A 14,348-nucleotide genomic window follows, 5' to 3' on the forward strand; every position below is an offset into this window, starting at 1 on the left:
GGGTAGGCAATCTGTTGACCTGGCCAAGTGGCATGCTTTGAGAAGGGCCAATCAGCAGAGGCTTCTTACACGGAGGGATAAAGCTGGGGTAATCCTCACAAGTAGCTGTGTGTGTAAAGGCAGCCACTTCCAATGGCATGTAACTGGCTCACTGTGTTATAAGAATAAATGGCATTTGCCTAAACAGGCAAATGTGCTTGACATCTCATGCAGGGGTCAAAGTCAACTGACACACAGGCAATACAAAATGTTTTTGTAAAACTGATAGGTTTATTTAGTACCAATAACACTCTGTTCTGTACATTACACAGAATGTTAGGACTGTAGAATAAATTACACTGAACTTGTATAAAACAATTGATCACAACTAGCATTTATTCCTGCATGGACACCAAAACTCAAGTGCAAGACAATAGAAAATTATATATACACTGAACTGTCAAAACTGCAAGAAATAATGTATCAATGTTAAGTTTGTACAAAACAAATATTCAACCAAATTTGGTCATATAATACAAAGATGTGTTGTTCAGCCTTAACCTGGAAAAAGAGAGAATACTATAAATACCGATAAAATAAACTATATAATTTAGAGTGCCAGTTTATTACTCTTACTTTTGTAGCCACCGTTTCCATTTCCATTTCCAAAAAATCCATTTAAATCATATTTGCCATCATTGCCACCTGAGAGCAAAAGAAACAGACATTTGAGTTCACATCCTCAGCTCCAGTGTGTGCATTCTTTGGTGCAGACCTTGTGGGTGAAAATGTAGTTTGAGATGCTGCTGAATGTGTATCTGTTGTGGCATTTGCTGCTGATCGTCAGTCGGCTCCTGTCCCTGAGTGACTTGAGGCTCTGTGACAAGGGCAGAATCAACAGAGCCTTTAACTCCTTTAGTGTCTCCCCCTCCAAAAGCAGTTACAGCAGCATCTACAGGCAGGTAGGGTGCAGCCGTGGGGTAGGGTGCGGAGGGCTGAGGGGTAGGAGCAGCAAGGAAGGAAACGACTAAAGGCGGCAGAAAGTAGCAGAATAAGGTTTGTTTAGTTGTTTAAGCTACAAGCAACTGAAATCATTAACATTTGTAATATTTACCGTCTGGCTGCACTTGTCCACTAATGTAGCCCACATGATCTAAAAGCAGTTCAATAATAAGTCAAAGCAAAGTGATCTCCAGTGATTTATGTGCGTATTTGTGTACTTGCCATATCTGTCCATGGAAGCTCCCTCCACTGCAGCGGCTGTAGGGGTTTCACCTTTCACTGTAAACATTAAAACCAAAAGTTAGGCTTGCAGGAAGCAGTTGTGTTCAGTGGGAGCACGTCTTTTAACCAACCATAGGATTTTTGACCCGTTGCTGATCCGAGGGGTAAACTGGCTGCGTCTGTTTAAAACAAAAATATTCACATTACTCTTCAATTCTGTTTGAACAGACTTTTGAAGGACATAAAAATACCAGATGAGGCTGGGGATGTTTCAAGCGGCTGTGATTTGTATCCACCCATGTTTCCTTTAAAGATATGACCGCAAATTAGGACATCATAATCATGTTTTTTTTACAACATTAACAGTTGTGTACCATGTTTTCCTGCAGACTTGGCACCATTTCCGGCACCATTTCCAGCACCGAAGGGCTGTGGTGCATAAGGTACTTGGCTGCCACCTAAATCTAGAAACAAAACACAATTCCTTTAAAAAAAAGTTAAGAAAAAAAGAAAAAAAGAAAGAACAACATTATGGCCATTACTGTATTGTCCAGTGGCCTTCCCCATCTGTCCCAACGCAGCAGGTTGGGGTTGATAAGCTGAGCCTATAAATATTCACACTGTTCAAACAACTCTTTATGATCTCTTCACTGGATCATAAAAAAACACAACACACTTACCATATTTGGCTGTAGATTTGACTTTGGGTCTCTGTCCAGCTGTTTGAATTTCATAAGGCATTCTGCCATAACCTGCAAAGAAAGGTTTTCAGTACATCATAGGATCTCGGTCAGCTGTGTGCCACATACCATATTTGCCCGGTGTGTTTGCGTTGCTGCCTAGGCCGAGTTGCTGCTGTCCATTGGCTGGTCCTTAAAACATGTCACGTAGAGCATTAAGAATACACAATACATAGTAACTTATAAAATATTTACCATATTTTCCAGATGAAGGACTGCCCCCAAACTGCAAACCACCAATTCCTGAACACAATTAAAAGCCAATCAAAAACATATGGACCATGCAAATGTGGTTTAGAATAAGGTAAATACTGTAGAAAATGATGCACTCACCAAATTTGGGGTTTGCGCCTCCAAAAGGCATAGCACTCATTCCTAAAAATGACACTATAATGTAATTTTCAAACATTTATCCATACAATTGCCTTCCATGCATGATATTTACCAGCGTAGGCAGCACCCACTTTTCCACTCGGTCTGAAACCTGCTGACTGAGGCTGAAATCCATTTAATCCTGCAGGATAAATAATGGAAAACTGTCCTCAATCACATAAATGGTGACATGTAAATGGACTCAACTTACTTAGCGCTTTTCTACCTTTATCAGGCCCAAAGCGCTTTACAGTAAGGAACCAGTCACCCATTCACTCTCTCATTCATACACCGATGTAACCAGACACTGGAGGCAACTAGAGTGAAGTGTCTTGCCGACACAAATAAAAATAATTCACAGTAATGTTGTATCATCAATCCCACCTGGAAACTTTAGAGTTACCTGATTTGCCTTGGAAATGAGGAACGCCTTGGCCCTGAAGACCTTCAAAAAATGGGTTTATACACATGTCAATAAATGCAATTCAGAAATAGCATACAAACTCACACTTACTTGCAAAGTCAGGCTGCACACCAGCAACATTTCCATTTCCATATCCTGCAACATAAAAGTATTTTAGAGATGAAAAGCCTAATCTTTTAACATGACTGATCGTATCATCACCTGGTTTAGACTTCCCAGTATCACCTGCACCACCTGTAAAAATAAGATAATTGGTCAGTGCTGAGGACGAAGTTTAAAGAAACAGTATATAATCATTACCATATCCAGCACCAAGGTAAGCTCCTTGTCCATAACCTGACAACATGATTAATATTGAATCTTTTTGAACATTTTTGCCTCCTATACTGTAAGCAGTCATTGTCCAAATAGATTTACCTGGTTTGCCTGCATATGGATTACCAACATCTGCAGGAGCAACAAAAAGATATTACTCAATTTTCTGCATATTAATCATCTAACATTTAAGCGAAATAACTTCTACCAGGTGTGTATCCATTGTTCTGTCCAACACCAGCATAGACCCCTTGGCCTTTGAAATGAAAATAAACATGTAAATTAAATATAAAAAGATCATCAGTAAATGTGTCGATTGTCACCAACTTGGTTTGGCTCCACCATTTGGATAACCTCCAGCAGCAGCTCCTCCTTTAAAAGTAACAAAACAAAATCACAGTGTGTAAAATACACGTCACACAGATCATCATTAATACCTACCATTTGTTTTAGAACCATATCCATTTGGACCAGCAGCACCTGCCCCATGACCTGTACAGAAAATATATAGGGCCCACTTTATAACAGATAAATATGCCATAAGCCAAAAGACAAGTACGGTACCTTTGGTGTGAGGTGATCCAGGTCCTGCATAAGCTCCATATTCTGAAAACAAGTGAAAATGCTATTGCAACTGTTTGTTGTTCCTGTTATGTTCCTGTTATGTTCCTGTGTTGTTGTGATAGTCTTTTGTCTTTAACGCTTACCTGGTCTTGGTATTTTCATCCACTGTCCATTGGGAACACCTGATGGCCCACAGTCTGAAAGAAACAAATTTGCCTTTAGCACACTTCCAGTACACCTGTGTTTGTAGTTTAGGTCAAAGGTTTACCAGGCTGCACTGCTCCTTGTCCCTTTGTTGCCATTCCCCCAGTCCCTGAAATTCAGAAACATTAGTGTTAACATTTAGGTCTCTTTTAAAGAGGGCAAAGTCAGTGGATTAAAAGAAATCACACCATGCGTTACATGCATGATTATGAGCCATACGGAACAATATAGAAATAAGAAAGTATAATCTCAATATTGTTAAAACTATTTTCTGTAAATTTATACTTTCATGAGTCTGTGGCCTATTCAATAGTTTATTTAATCTGTCATCTCAGACATAATCTTTACATATGCAGGACACAGCATGCAACACGTTAACCATGAGGCCCAAAACCTTCAGTCTCGTGTTATTGTCAGATGCATGCAGCCCAGTCACAGAAATAAACACCCAAATCAAAATGAGCTTTACCAGAAGCCCCAGCACCTTTGAGCCCAGTGCCACTGGGTGCTGCCTGAGGACCCTCTGTCTCCTCTGGGACTGTCCCGGACTGGACCTCAGGGCTCACCTCTGAGGCAGCGTCACCTTTAGTGTGTAGTGATTTGGTGCTTTCAGATTCGTCTGTGTTCATCCCCAAAACAATATCTGTCTCAACACTTTGCTCAGGTACTTCACCTCCAGTAACATAACCTAGAGGCCATACATTCAACAGCTTCACGTGCATGTAATAGGTACTGACAGGACCTTCCACCAAAAATAGGTTACATCACCATTCAATACTGTATTAATAGTTAGTACTTGCCTTGTGGAAGAACAGCCAATGGGTCGGCTGCTGCAGCCTCAGATGCTTTGGAGCTCTTACCCGCTGAGCCTATGAACACTGGGAGTGGTGTGGGGCCAGAGTGCACATTGTACTGAGGTCCCAGGACAGGAGCAGCTGTGGCCTCCAGGCTGTAGCCTTTCTGCAGCAGCTTCTGGTACTGATCTGGAGTCAGCATCCCCAAGAGGCCAGTGGTTGGCTCAGGGCCTCCAGGGGCCACACCTTGAGACAGGGCCTGTTGGGGCCCAGCTGGCTGAGCAGCAGAGAGCGCCCCTCCTTTGAGGCCTTGTCCGCTCAAGACACCTGCAGACTTTGGCTTTCCACTCGGGACCATGCCATAGCCTAGTAGACATATTACATTTGTTCAGGTCCAAGATGACAGTTTCTAAATGTGCAGAAACATTACCAGCATTTCCTGCTCCAGCCGTCTGCCCAGGAACACCATAACCTAAAACGCAGAAACAGGCATTACCTTCATTGTTTAAAAACAGATCAATTGATAGGATTAGTATAAAATGCACCATTAAGTTTATTTCTATATCCTCCGAGAGCAGCCCCATTAGAAGCTCCTTGACCTACAAATAATGAATGATTACATCTCCAAAAGTAACATTATGGTATTTCAGAGAATGAACAAGGATACCATTGGTTTTTGCTCCGTTTCCTTTTAAGGCACCAGTTCCAGCTGCAGCCGGAACATAACCTGAACAAAAACACATCAACATTTGTACACATTAAACCAGTGGCTCTCAACTGGTATGGCAATGGGACCCCTGGGAATTTACAATAAAGAAAAATAATTGTATTTGTTACATATAGATAACGTAAAATATTGTATTATATATATAATATATATAATATATAATATTTACATCAAGCTAATGTCATGATGAAAACTAGCTGGGAACAGTTATTTTGACAGACTCGGTTGTACTTTTCTGGGAAAGGCTCGTGACCCACTACTGTATAAAAATGAAACAAATCAGACTGCACAATGACCTTTAGGTTTGCCTCCAAACCCTCCAGTCCCTGCCCCGTTTGTGTAACCTAAAGATTGAAAAAAACATTAAAGTTAGATTCTCAAAATACAAAGAAACATTGCGTTTAAAAAGACTGTTACTGTAAAACCTGGTTGATGTCCCATTGATCCGACTCTGTTCATGTTGTTTCCTATCAGGGAAAAGAGTACAGTTGTAAATACAGGCATTTTTGTATCGCATAAAAAATATAAAAAGAAAATTAAATGAAAACAGACCATTTTGTTTTGGTCCATAGCCGTTACCACCATATCCTGGGAAGTATAGTAGATTAAAATGAATGAAGTTAATAATTAAAAGAAAAACCTGTCATGCCAATTAATGTGACTAACTTGGTTTTCCAGGTTTATTGGCTCCACCCATGCCGTATCCATAACCTTAATAAAAGCAACCATATTATGAAAATGAAAGAATGAAGCCTCGCTGTAGATGCTTTGTGAGAACAAACCATTTGACATGGCTCCATTCACGTTAGGCCCAGTGTTTCCTGCAAACACATGAGAGCTCAGTCTTTCACTGTTGCAGCAGTTGTGTGAGACATTCATTTAACAAGATAAAGACTGACCACTGTGTTTGGTTTGTCCATTTGCTCCACCAGCACCAAATCCTGATAATATTAAAAGGGATTAAAATCTCCCCTGCACAAATGTGTTAATATTGTGGGTGAGAGAAGTGACCTGGTTTTGGTCCTTTCATCCCTCCATTTCCATAAGGTGATCCCAAACCGAGGCCAGCTCCAGGACCAACACCACCACTGGGTCTGTAGCCTTCAGAAGCAAAGACAGTTCATGTAAAATCTGATGGTAAAACAAACAGACTCAAAGACACGCTGCACACCTCCAATGGGTTTAGCTCCATAACCATTTCCGCCATAGGCTGAAGGAGCAGAGAGGCCCATCGTTAGGACTGGATTGTTTAGAAAATATTCAGTATGCGCTTCCCTGTACCTGAGCCCTGTGGTGGTGCTCCCATCCCTCTGTAGGCTCCCATCCCAGTGCCTTGTATGACAAAGCATCATTAGTAAAATGTTCTAAAACAATGCGTTGAGAAATGAAGTTAATCAACCTGCTCCGTAAGGTGGACTTCCATATCCCTTCATGGCTTTAGGTCCAGCTTGGCCTGTGAAATTATTTGGAGACTGATCACAAACTATTTGTACATTGGTCAGTTTGTGAAGAGCTCAGAAGTGCACAACAAAAAAATACGAATTAGTTCTTCCGGTAGTTTGAAGTTATTACCATTTAATCCAGCCCCATAAGTACCGGTGGGGCCACCAATGGCTTTCTGTCCTGAAACAATGGAACATTATTAATATATTCCTCAAGCCCAGCTTTGACAAACTGCTTTAGAAAGTCTACCATGCTTTGGTCCATAACCATTCTGTGCTCCAAGATGAGCAGAGTTACCTGCAAAAAGAAATAATTTAGAAGAGTCCAAAGAAGATGATAAAGAGCTTCTTTAGACCATACCATTTCCTTTATTTGCTTGTCCACCTTGTCCAAGGCCCGCTAAAGGGTTATAACCTGTGAAATCAAAATTAACCACAAACTTAATCAGACTCATTAATGTTCTGCCACTAAAATGCCAGCACTGAGTATTACCCTGTGGCTTGCCTCTCTGCCCATTAGAAACACCTGATACAGCTCCATATCCTACATGAAAAAGTTAAAATTTTAATGTGAAATTTTGCATCAACCAACCACTGCTTTTGATAATGGGCTAACCTTTCATTGCAGCTCCACCTTGTGCTTGTGCTCCAGCACCAGCACCAGCACCAGCACCAGCACCAGCACCAGCACCATTACCTGTTACCAAAACATGTTGAGCTATGCTTAATTGACCTCCAGGTGAAAGTTTTCATACATACCGTTATATTTGGCTCCATTTGTGTTTGGAATTCCAGCGGCTGCTCCGTAACCTAATCAAGACATCATGACAATTTCTGAAACATCACATCTTCATTTAGTATTGTTTGCTAATTGACAACTACTTACCAAGTCCCTTAACTGGATGTCCCCCGTATCCATTCTGTGCCCCCATCACTTGGCCCACTCCTTGTGTAAAAGCACCAGATTGTGTCAAATGCATTTGAGATAATGAAGATTATGTGGTTCCTGTACCTTTTGAAGGCGCGCCTCCACCATTCTGTGGTTGTCTGCCTGAAAAGTGAAAATACATCTTTAACCTGAACTGTAGTTGTTTCAATGTTTGATGAAAAAAAAAGCGAGTTTACCATTAAACTGTGGCCCCTGTGTATTGACTCCAGACACAGCTCCAAAGCCTTGCAGACAAATGGTTACACTTAGTTTCATTATCACATAATTTTTGTTGCCTGTTGCTACGTCAGACGTGCAGCAGGAGTTTTAGGAAGCCCTGTGCTTCAGTCAATGAAGAGTCTGTGCTGTAGTAGTAAAGACATTCAAACTCCCCTCACACAGAGATGTTACATTTAGACTACTGCCGCCACTCAAGCTGAGCTGCCTTTGATTTCCTACCGAGGCCCCTGGCCAAGTCAAATTGGGAAATATGAGTGCTTCACATCATCACAAGAAAAACTTGAAACACTAAGGAGCTTCACAACAAGCGTTGCTAAGACTTTAGTTTAACATCATCCTTTGAAATTCAGCACGCAAACCAGAGCATCTGAAATCAGTGCACCCCCTTTCATTCATGTACAGACAGCAACCAGGACAGAAGCCAAAGTATTGCACAGCCGTGTCCTTCCTTTTGTGCAGCATCGTCACCATAACTCTCCTGTGATTTAATCAAAATATTAATTTGACAAAGGTTTCCAGTGATGGCCTCACCCCTTTGAGACATGTGACTGACTTCTCAGCCTTTTTGTAGCATTGTATTCATACAAATACATTACTGATATTTGAAACGTACTGAATATTAAACTGGTGCTGTATGCTTTGGTCCTGCATTTCTATATGAAAAAATTAAACATCTTTTGTATTTTAAACCAGTTGAGACACTATAGAATTAGTATATTAATAATGAAGTGAAATAGACTAAAGCAAAGCCAAAATACAATCAAAATTCAAATGTAATACAATTATTTTGTGTAAGCCCTTGTTACTTACCAACATATACATGAATACACAAAATAGTAACATATCACCAACATTACTACACAGTTTTACTCATCACTGAATTAGAATTTAAATAATTCCTAATATTATGCAGTAAACACTTACCCCTTGTGTACGCCGTCTGCACCAACCAAACCACCAGGATGCTCCGCAGCAGTGTGTGTCCCCACATCACGAATCTAAAGAAACCAAACAGGAGACTATCAGGATGTTCAAAAATGGAGAGGGCACCGCCAGCGGTGATGATTGGGGCCTAATATACAGTAGCCTGCCCCCCCCTCCTGCTCAGAGGAGGCCCAAACCCAGCCCCTTTGTTAGCACAAGCTGGACACTAACTGAATAATGGGGCACTTGAGGACATTAACACAGTGGAGCAAGTTAGAGAAGCAAAGAAAAAACTTTACCAATTTGGACAGTAACCAATGAACCTAAAGGGTCTAACAAACTGCAATAAAACCAGCTGCTGACCGAGATGGCCTGCAAGTAATAGTTATATATATATATATATATATATATATATATATAAATAAAAATAGGCTATGGTAAACTTATATAGTGCTTTTCCACCTCTTTACAGCAAAGAGCCACTCACCCATTCACTTTCATACAACAGGGTACACTGGAGACAATTTGGGTGAAGTGCATCTGCAGGACCCTGGATACAGTGGTTAATTAGTGATAAGTTTACAGCTTTGTGAGGCGGGTGGAAGGATTGCCGTTTGTCTCTACAGTCTTGGTGGAAACACACACACTGTTGGTCTCTTGAAGATTTAAAAAAAAAAAAAAAAGGGTCCAAAAAGAAGATCTCACCTTTCAAATAGATTCCTCACCCAAAGTCCAAATCCTCCTCTTATGGGGTCAAAGAGAGGTTAACGTCCCAGACTTCACACACTTTTCAAAGGACAGGCATTTCCCCTATTTTGACGGACCTCATTTAACTGCGTTCAGTTGAACGTAATAAAGTCCTCAAGAACACGAACTATAAATGTCATGATTATGTGAGCACTGCGCCACCGCCTCTGGGACAAGCTCGGTCTTAAACTGAATTTCACTCAGTCAAAGCTGTCAAAATTAAATGTGTACAGACATTTTGCCTGGCAAAATTCATTTGGAATATCTTTATTTTTTTCCATACTTTTATTTATATTGCAAGTGCTCTACAAGGGTGCAGTTTAAATTATGTTTCCAAATAATAATAAAAAAAAATCTTTACAACTTAAACCATTAAGATGGAACAATTCAAATACATATTACAAAATGTACTTTTTTTTTACAAACCCAAAAACTTCATAGCTGATGATGTACAGTTACCGTCATTATAATGAACAAATAGATACAGTTGTACACGGCAAACCTCAATCCGGTCACCAAAGTTAAAGTTTGATTCAAAAAGCAGGAGCTTCAAATAACATACAAAATGTGAGTAGTATTTACATTAAGTTAATTTACAATGTTTAGGCAGCTCAGGTGTGCCAATTGTGTGTTCTTTAGTTACAAATCAAAATTGTTTGAGAAACATGCGCTGTAGGTACCAACTGGAGATGTAAGAGAGGAAAGTAAAACAAAACAAAATTAAAATGGAAACAAATGTGAGCCAAATGTGAAGGGCTTAGGGACAAATCAAAAGGAGGAAATATAATTTGGTTGATAAATTACATAGTATGTTATAACACAATGACAATGCTCAGCTTAGTCCTCACCACAACCTGCAGTGCCACATTTCATCATTCACCTTAAGATGGAAGAGCCAGACATCCTGTCGCAGACCTGCACAGAGCAAAACATCTGTTTGGTTCAGTCGACCATTTAGATCAGTTTGTGTTCACCTCCACTGACTTACTCTATGTTACTTTTCAGCTGGTGCACTGTGCGCTTGTCCAGGTAACGGCAGAAGAGCGTGAGCAAGTTTGAAGGCATGAGCAGAGGCTCCACCAGTGAGCACTGAGAGAGCTGTCCAGCCACCTGGAAAATTGTGTCAGTCCTAAACACAAACAAACATTGTCACAAGTCTCAATAAAAGAGAGATTTTAATATGCCAAGTCAATGCTCACCAGGTTTCAAAGTCACCAATACTAGGCTCAAGAGGGACACCGGAAGAAAGCAACTTTTCCCCTTGTGATAGGAGCGCATACAACAAGGACAAACCAAACTTGGGAGAAATAAACAAAACAAGGCTTACACTTCTATTTTACATGTTTAAAGCTGAACTCTGAAGCGCAGACCTTGTTCTGGCAGGCGAGAGCGAGACATTCATATGTGGACATGGACTCCGAAGAAGTCAGATCTCTGAGGACTTCGATGAGCTTACTGAAGGTCAGGCGTCCAATCACATTTCGGAGAGGAGGATAAAGCACTGAAAGAGACTATCAAAACAAGATTGTTTCATTTCTTTTTATTTCAATATAACTATGTAGCATTACCTCCTCCGTGTCCCTGTTCATGAGTGTGGGCAGGTTACGCGTTACAATGCCCAAGATTTTAAATGAAGACTCATGTTTCAGAAATGGCAGAAGGCGGGCTATTAGCTTCTTGCCCTTTGAAACAAGCAGGAATGATAGAAATTCCTCTGTTGAATTTCTGTGGGGAATACAAATAATTGGTGACAGTTCATAACTGGTAAGCGCATAAGAATAATGTTCTTGTGCGACACATCATTGGGGTTTCACTCACAGCGGGTCGTGGTGCTGCAGCTCTGAGTAAATGTGATCCACTTTCCGCTGCGTCTTTTCCATTAACCTTCGCTCTTCGGCCTCTGACAGGACAGTGGTCTTTGTCCTCTCAGTCTCCTCCACCTCCAGCAGCACTATAAACAACTGCAGAAAGTGTTATAACTTTTGATCCAAAAACACCCCCAACCCCCATCAACTCCGTACCTTTTCCAATCTACTTAGGAGCTCTAGCCGCTGGTGCCTGGTGTCTTTGTGCTCCTGAAATGTGAAAAACAAAACAATGTGGCCATCAAATAATTAGCTCTCACTCTTTGAAACATGACTCATTACTACCTCATGGTGGCCTTGGGCTTGTACTGCATGTACAGCACTGATGGCACGTCGGGGAGAGTAACATGTAGACACGGCCACTTGACCCAACGAGCCTTCAAAGTGCACCACTGAAAAACAAAACGCAATGCGTCATTTCCTGCAAGAACTACAGATAATTGTGAAAAAAAAAATTACCTGGTGTATATGCTTCCATCTTCGTGATGTAGGGTGTTGTGAGCTTTGGTGGCTCCTTTTTCCCCCGAATACCCAGTTCCTCCTCTGCAAGCTTAGCTTCCAACTGCCGATAGTACTCCTTCAAACACAGAACGCACCATCTTTTAATTTGATCCTTAAAAGCTATTAATACTAAAAGTAGTGAGCAATAGTATGTATTTGTTTTACTTGGTAATAGTAATCCTCAAGATAGGGATTCTCACTCTGCAGTTGAATCATCTGTAGCCGAGTAATCCACTCCTTTTCCTTTGCCGTCATTATATTACAGTAAGGGTCCCAACCGTCAGACTTTCTGGTAACATCAATGAAAATTATTCTCCACGGGTCATTCTACACAACACAAACTAAAGGGAAGATACCAACCTCTGGAACATGCACTGTTTTTGAACCAGCAATCGTTTGTGTTGAGGATGAAGCTGAGTCACAGGATCAGGGTACCTTTCAGTAAAACCATAAGAACTAAATAATGTAGTACAGGATTGGCTACCATCATATCGGGAACACTACGCACCCTAATGAACAACATAAAATGAGATTCCGCTACCTGAACCGCTGCACTGGGTTAGATGAAGGGCTGTAAAATGGGGAAGGTCTCGGCGAGTTTGCTCCAAAGCGGAGTTGCATCATCTTTGGGGTGGAGGGACACGGTCGGTTAGGGGGGAACATGAACCGGTTTGTCTGATTTAAAGAATACGAATGTTTTATTGTGTAGAAACTGATGTCCAAGGAAATTATCCATAAATCAACACTAAACCTGATTGAAATGTTGCCTTGGGGTTAGAGGCTGACGTGGGAATATGGGTGATTCCGGTAAAATGGGTGGATTCATCTGCAAAAGTAGAAACATATTCATCCCCTGTTAAAGTGAATGCAAGTTTTTAAAGTCAACCTGAGATGGCGCTCTTTGGCCAAAGTGTCTTCTAGAGTAGGACCCTCTGGGCTCCCCTCTCCTGCCTCTGAAAGATGGGACAGGAGGGGGGAGATCCAAAAGGCTGGAGTTCTGGTGTTGACCCTGGCCTCTGTGACCATCAATGATGCACACAATTGCACTATCCTCAAGTATTGACTGTGCCGTTTTCTGTGTTTTCTTGTGAGTTGGACCCATCCACTGTGGGAGGAAACAAGTCGAAAATGATGAATAGCATGAATTATGGCATTGCAAGAAAGCTTATTAAGTTTCAGCTTACATTTTCAGCATAGGGTTTCCGGTATAAAGCACATCCACAGTCCACAATTGCACTGTCCAGACTCTTCAAGGTTAGGCCGAACCATATAACAGCAATGGTGAAAATCGGCACTTCAACATTTAGATGAAACAATGAAAAATGATGAATGAAAAGTCACCTTGATACTGGGCCTTCCCTCCACCATCCTCATCACAGCAGGGTCTTCAAACATTTGTCCCCTGCCAATCCCACCTCGGGGCCCCCTGCCTCTGGTGCGTCGTCCCGGAGCTGTCTGTAGCACCTGTCTTCTAGGAGGGGACGGGGTGCAGGGCAGAGATGGAGGTTTGGTGTCCGGCGGAGGGGGAGGCGTTGGTGGCGGAGGAGCAAACTGCAGGAGACTAGTATCTTCATTAGTCCCGAGTGCATCTAAATCTACGGGACAAAAGACTTAAATGGCACATAGTCATAACAAACAGTTGATTTATGGAACGCACAACACACCCATCCCAAAGGTCTCATCGTTGTAGACGTTTATGTCCTCGTCCTCCTCAGCCATGGCCTCCAGCTGACAATCCATGTTTGTGCCTTCTTCAGGGTCACTCCACTCCCCTCCATTTTCAGGCCACTCAGGCAGGGTAGGCTTGTCTGCCTCCTGCGTCTTTAAGAAGGAAAATAAATATTGCTAAGTGTTTTATTAATAGACAGATCATTAATGCATGGTGTAGTGTCAAATTCCAAGATGTTAAATCATAGCTTGGAGCACAGGAGAAAGGTTATTCAATACTGAAGTGCATAAGGGCTGCTGTTAAGCATGCCCACAACATCATAAACTTACTTGTTGCAGTTCTATACCACTCATTCTGTAATATTTCTGCAGTGTTTAGACACTTCTTGAGCTTACGTGTCACGGTGCATTTCTTGTGTTCTCTCGTGTCAAACTGTACTAGGTCTTGATTGACCTTTAATTGAACTCACCTGAGTTCAGCGACGCAAGAGGCCTGAGTGCGTCATCACGTCTTACGTCAATAATTAAAATATAAAACTATGAATAGTTAATAGTAATAATACAAATAATACAAATAATAAGCCTAATAATAATAATAATAATACAAATAAAGTCGCTTGACAGAACAAAGATGATCAGCAGCGACCTCTGTTGACAGAATTTATTTTTCGACAGTTTATAAACCTAATG

The 14,348-nt window shown here is 41.3% G+C and overlaps 2 protein-coding genes across 6 annotated transcripts; both read right to left on the minus strand.

The window, feature by feature from the left end:
- Positions 1 to 485: 485 nt before the first annotated feature.
- Positions 486 to 8,944, minus strand: cmn (calymmin; the record flags this gene model as incomplete). The annotated part of the gene is made up of 45 exons (XM_079576852.1): positions 486 to 540; positions 616 to 684; positions 755 to 1,006; positions 1,094 to 1,132; positions 1,204 to 1,260; positions 1,335 to 1,382; positions 1,455 to 1,508; positions 1,578 to 1,667; positions 1,746 to 1,808; positions 1,884 to 1,955; positions 2,013 to 2,075; positions 2,139 to 2,186; positions 2,277 to 2,318; positions 2,389 to 2,457; positions 2,719 to 2,760; positions 2,830 to 2,874; positions 2,941 to 2,973; positions 3,040 to 3,075; positions 3,157 to 3,186; positions 3,263 to 3,310; positions 3,382 to 3,426; positions 3,496 to 3,546; positions 3,619 to 3,660; positions 3,762 to 3,815; positions 3,887 to 3,931; positions 4,623 to 4,982; positions 5,047 to 5,088; positions 5,162 to 5,215; positions 5,284 to 5,343; positions 5,640 to 5,687; positions 5,769 to 5,810; positions 5,896 to 5,931; positions 6,010 to 6,054; positions 6,126 to 6,164; positions 6,243 to 6,284; positions 6,355 to 6,444; positions 6,515 to 6,553; positions 6,625 to 6,675; positions 6,743 to 6,796; positions 6,916 to 6,966; positions 7,036 to 7,083; positions 7,147 to 7,200; positions 7,279 to 7,329; positions 7,402 to 7,482; positions 8,878 to 8,944. The coding sequence occupies 45 exons, from the start codon at positions 8,942 to 8,944 to the stop codon at positions 536 to 538; spliced, it is 2,796 nt and encodes a 931-aa protein (XP_079432978.1). The 3' UTR covers positions 486 to 535.
- Positions 7,441 to 13,851, minus strand: patl2 (PAT1 homolog 2). Of its 5 annotated transcripts, none has more exons than XM_079578092.1 (23): positions 13,655 to 13,851; positions 13,332 to 13,585; positions 13,175 to 13,237; positions 12,877 to 13,095; positions 12,742 to 12,816; positions 12,532 to 12,614; positions 12,351 to 12,425; positions 12,156 to 12,279; positions 11,949 to 12,066; positions 11,775 to 11,881; positions 11,646 to 11,699; positions 11,443 to 11,585; positions 11,193 to 11,349; positions 10,995 to 11,135; positions 10,824 to 10,921; positions 10,613 to 10,753; positions 10,505 to 10,539; positions 8,878 to 8,951; positions 7,911 to 7,958; positions 7,798 to 7,836; positions 7,672 to 7,731; positions 7,545 to 7,595; positions 7,441 to 7,482 (listed from the first exon to the last, which is right to left on the minus strand). In XM_079578092.1, the coding sequence occupies exons 1-17, from the start codon at positions 13,728 to 13,730 to the stop codon at positions 10,506 to 10,508; spliced, it is 1,962 nt and encodes a 653-aa protein (XP_079434218.1). In that variant the 5' UTR covers positions 13,731 to 13,851; the 3' UTR covers positions 7,441 to 7,482; positions 7,545 to 7,595; positions 7,672 to 7,731; positions 7,798 to 7,836; positions 7,911 to 7,958; positions 8,878 to 8,951; position 10,505. The 5 variants fall into 5 exon arrangements, with proteins under 5 accessions (XP_079434218.1, XP_079434216.1, XP_079434220.1 ...); XM_079578090.1 differs by having other exon boundaries at positions 12,532 to 12,665; XM_079578094.1 differs by lacking the exons at positions 12,877 to 13,095; positions 13,175 to 13,237 and having other exon boundaries at positions 12,532 to 12,665.
- Positions 13,852 to 14,348: the final 497 nt, after the last annotated feature.

The sequence above is a fragment of the Gobius niger genome, assembly GCF_951799975.1.
Source record: "Gobius niger genome assembly, chromosome: 19".
NCBI lineage: Eukaryota > Metazoa > Chordata > Actinopteri > Gobiiformes > Gobiidae > Gobius > Gobius niger.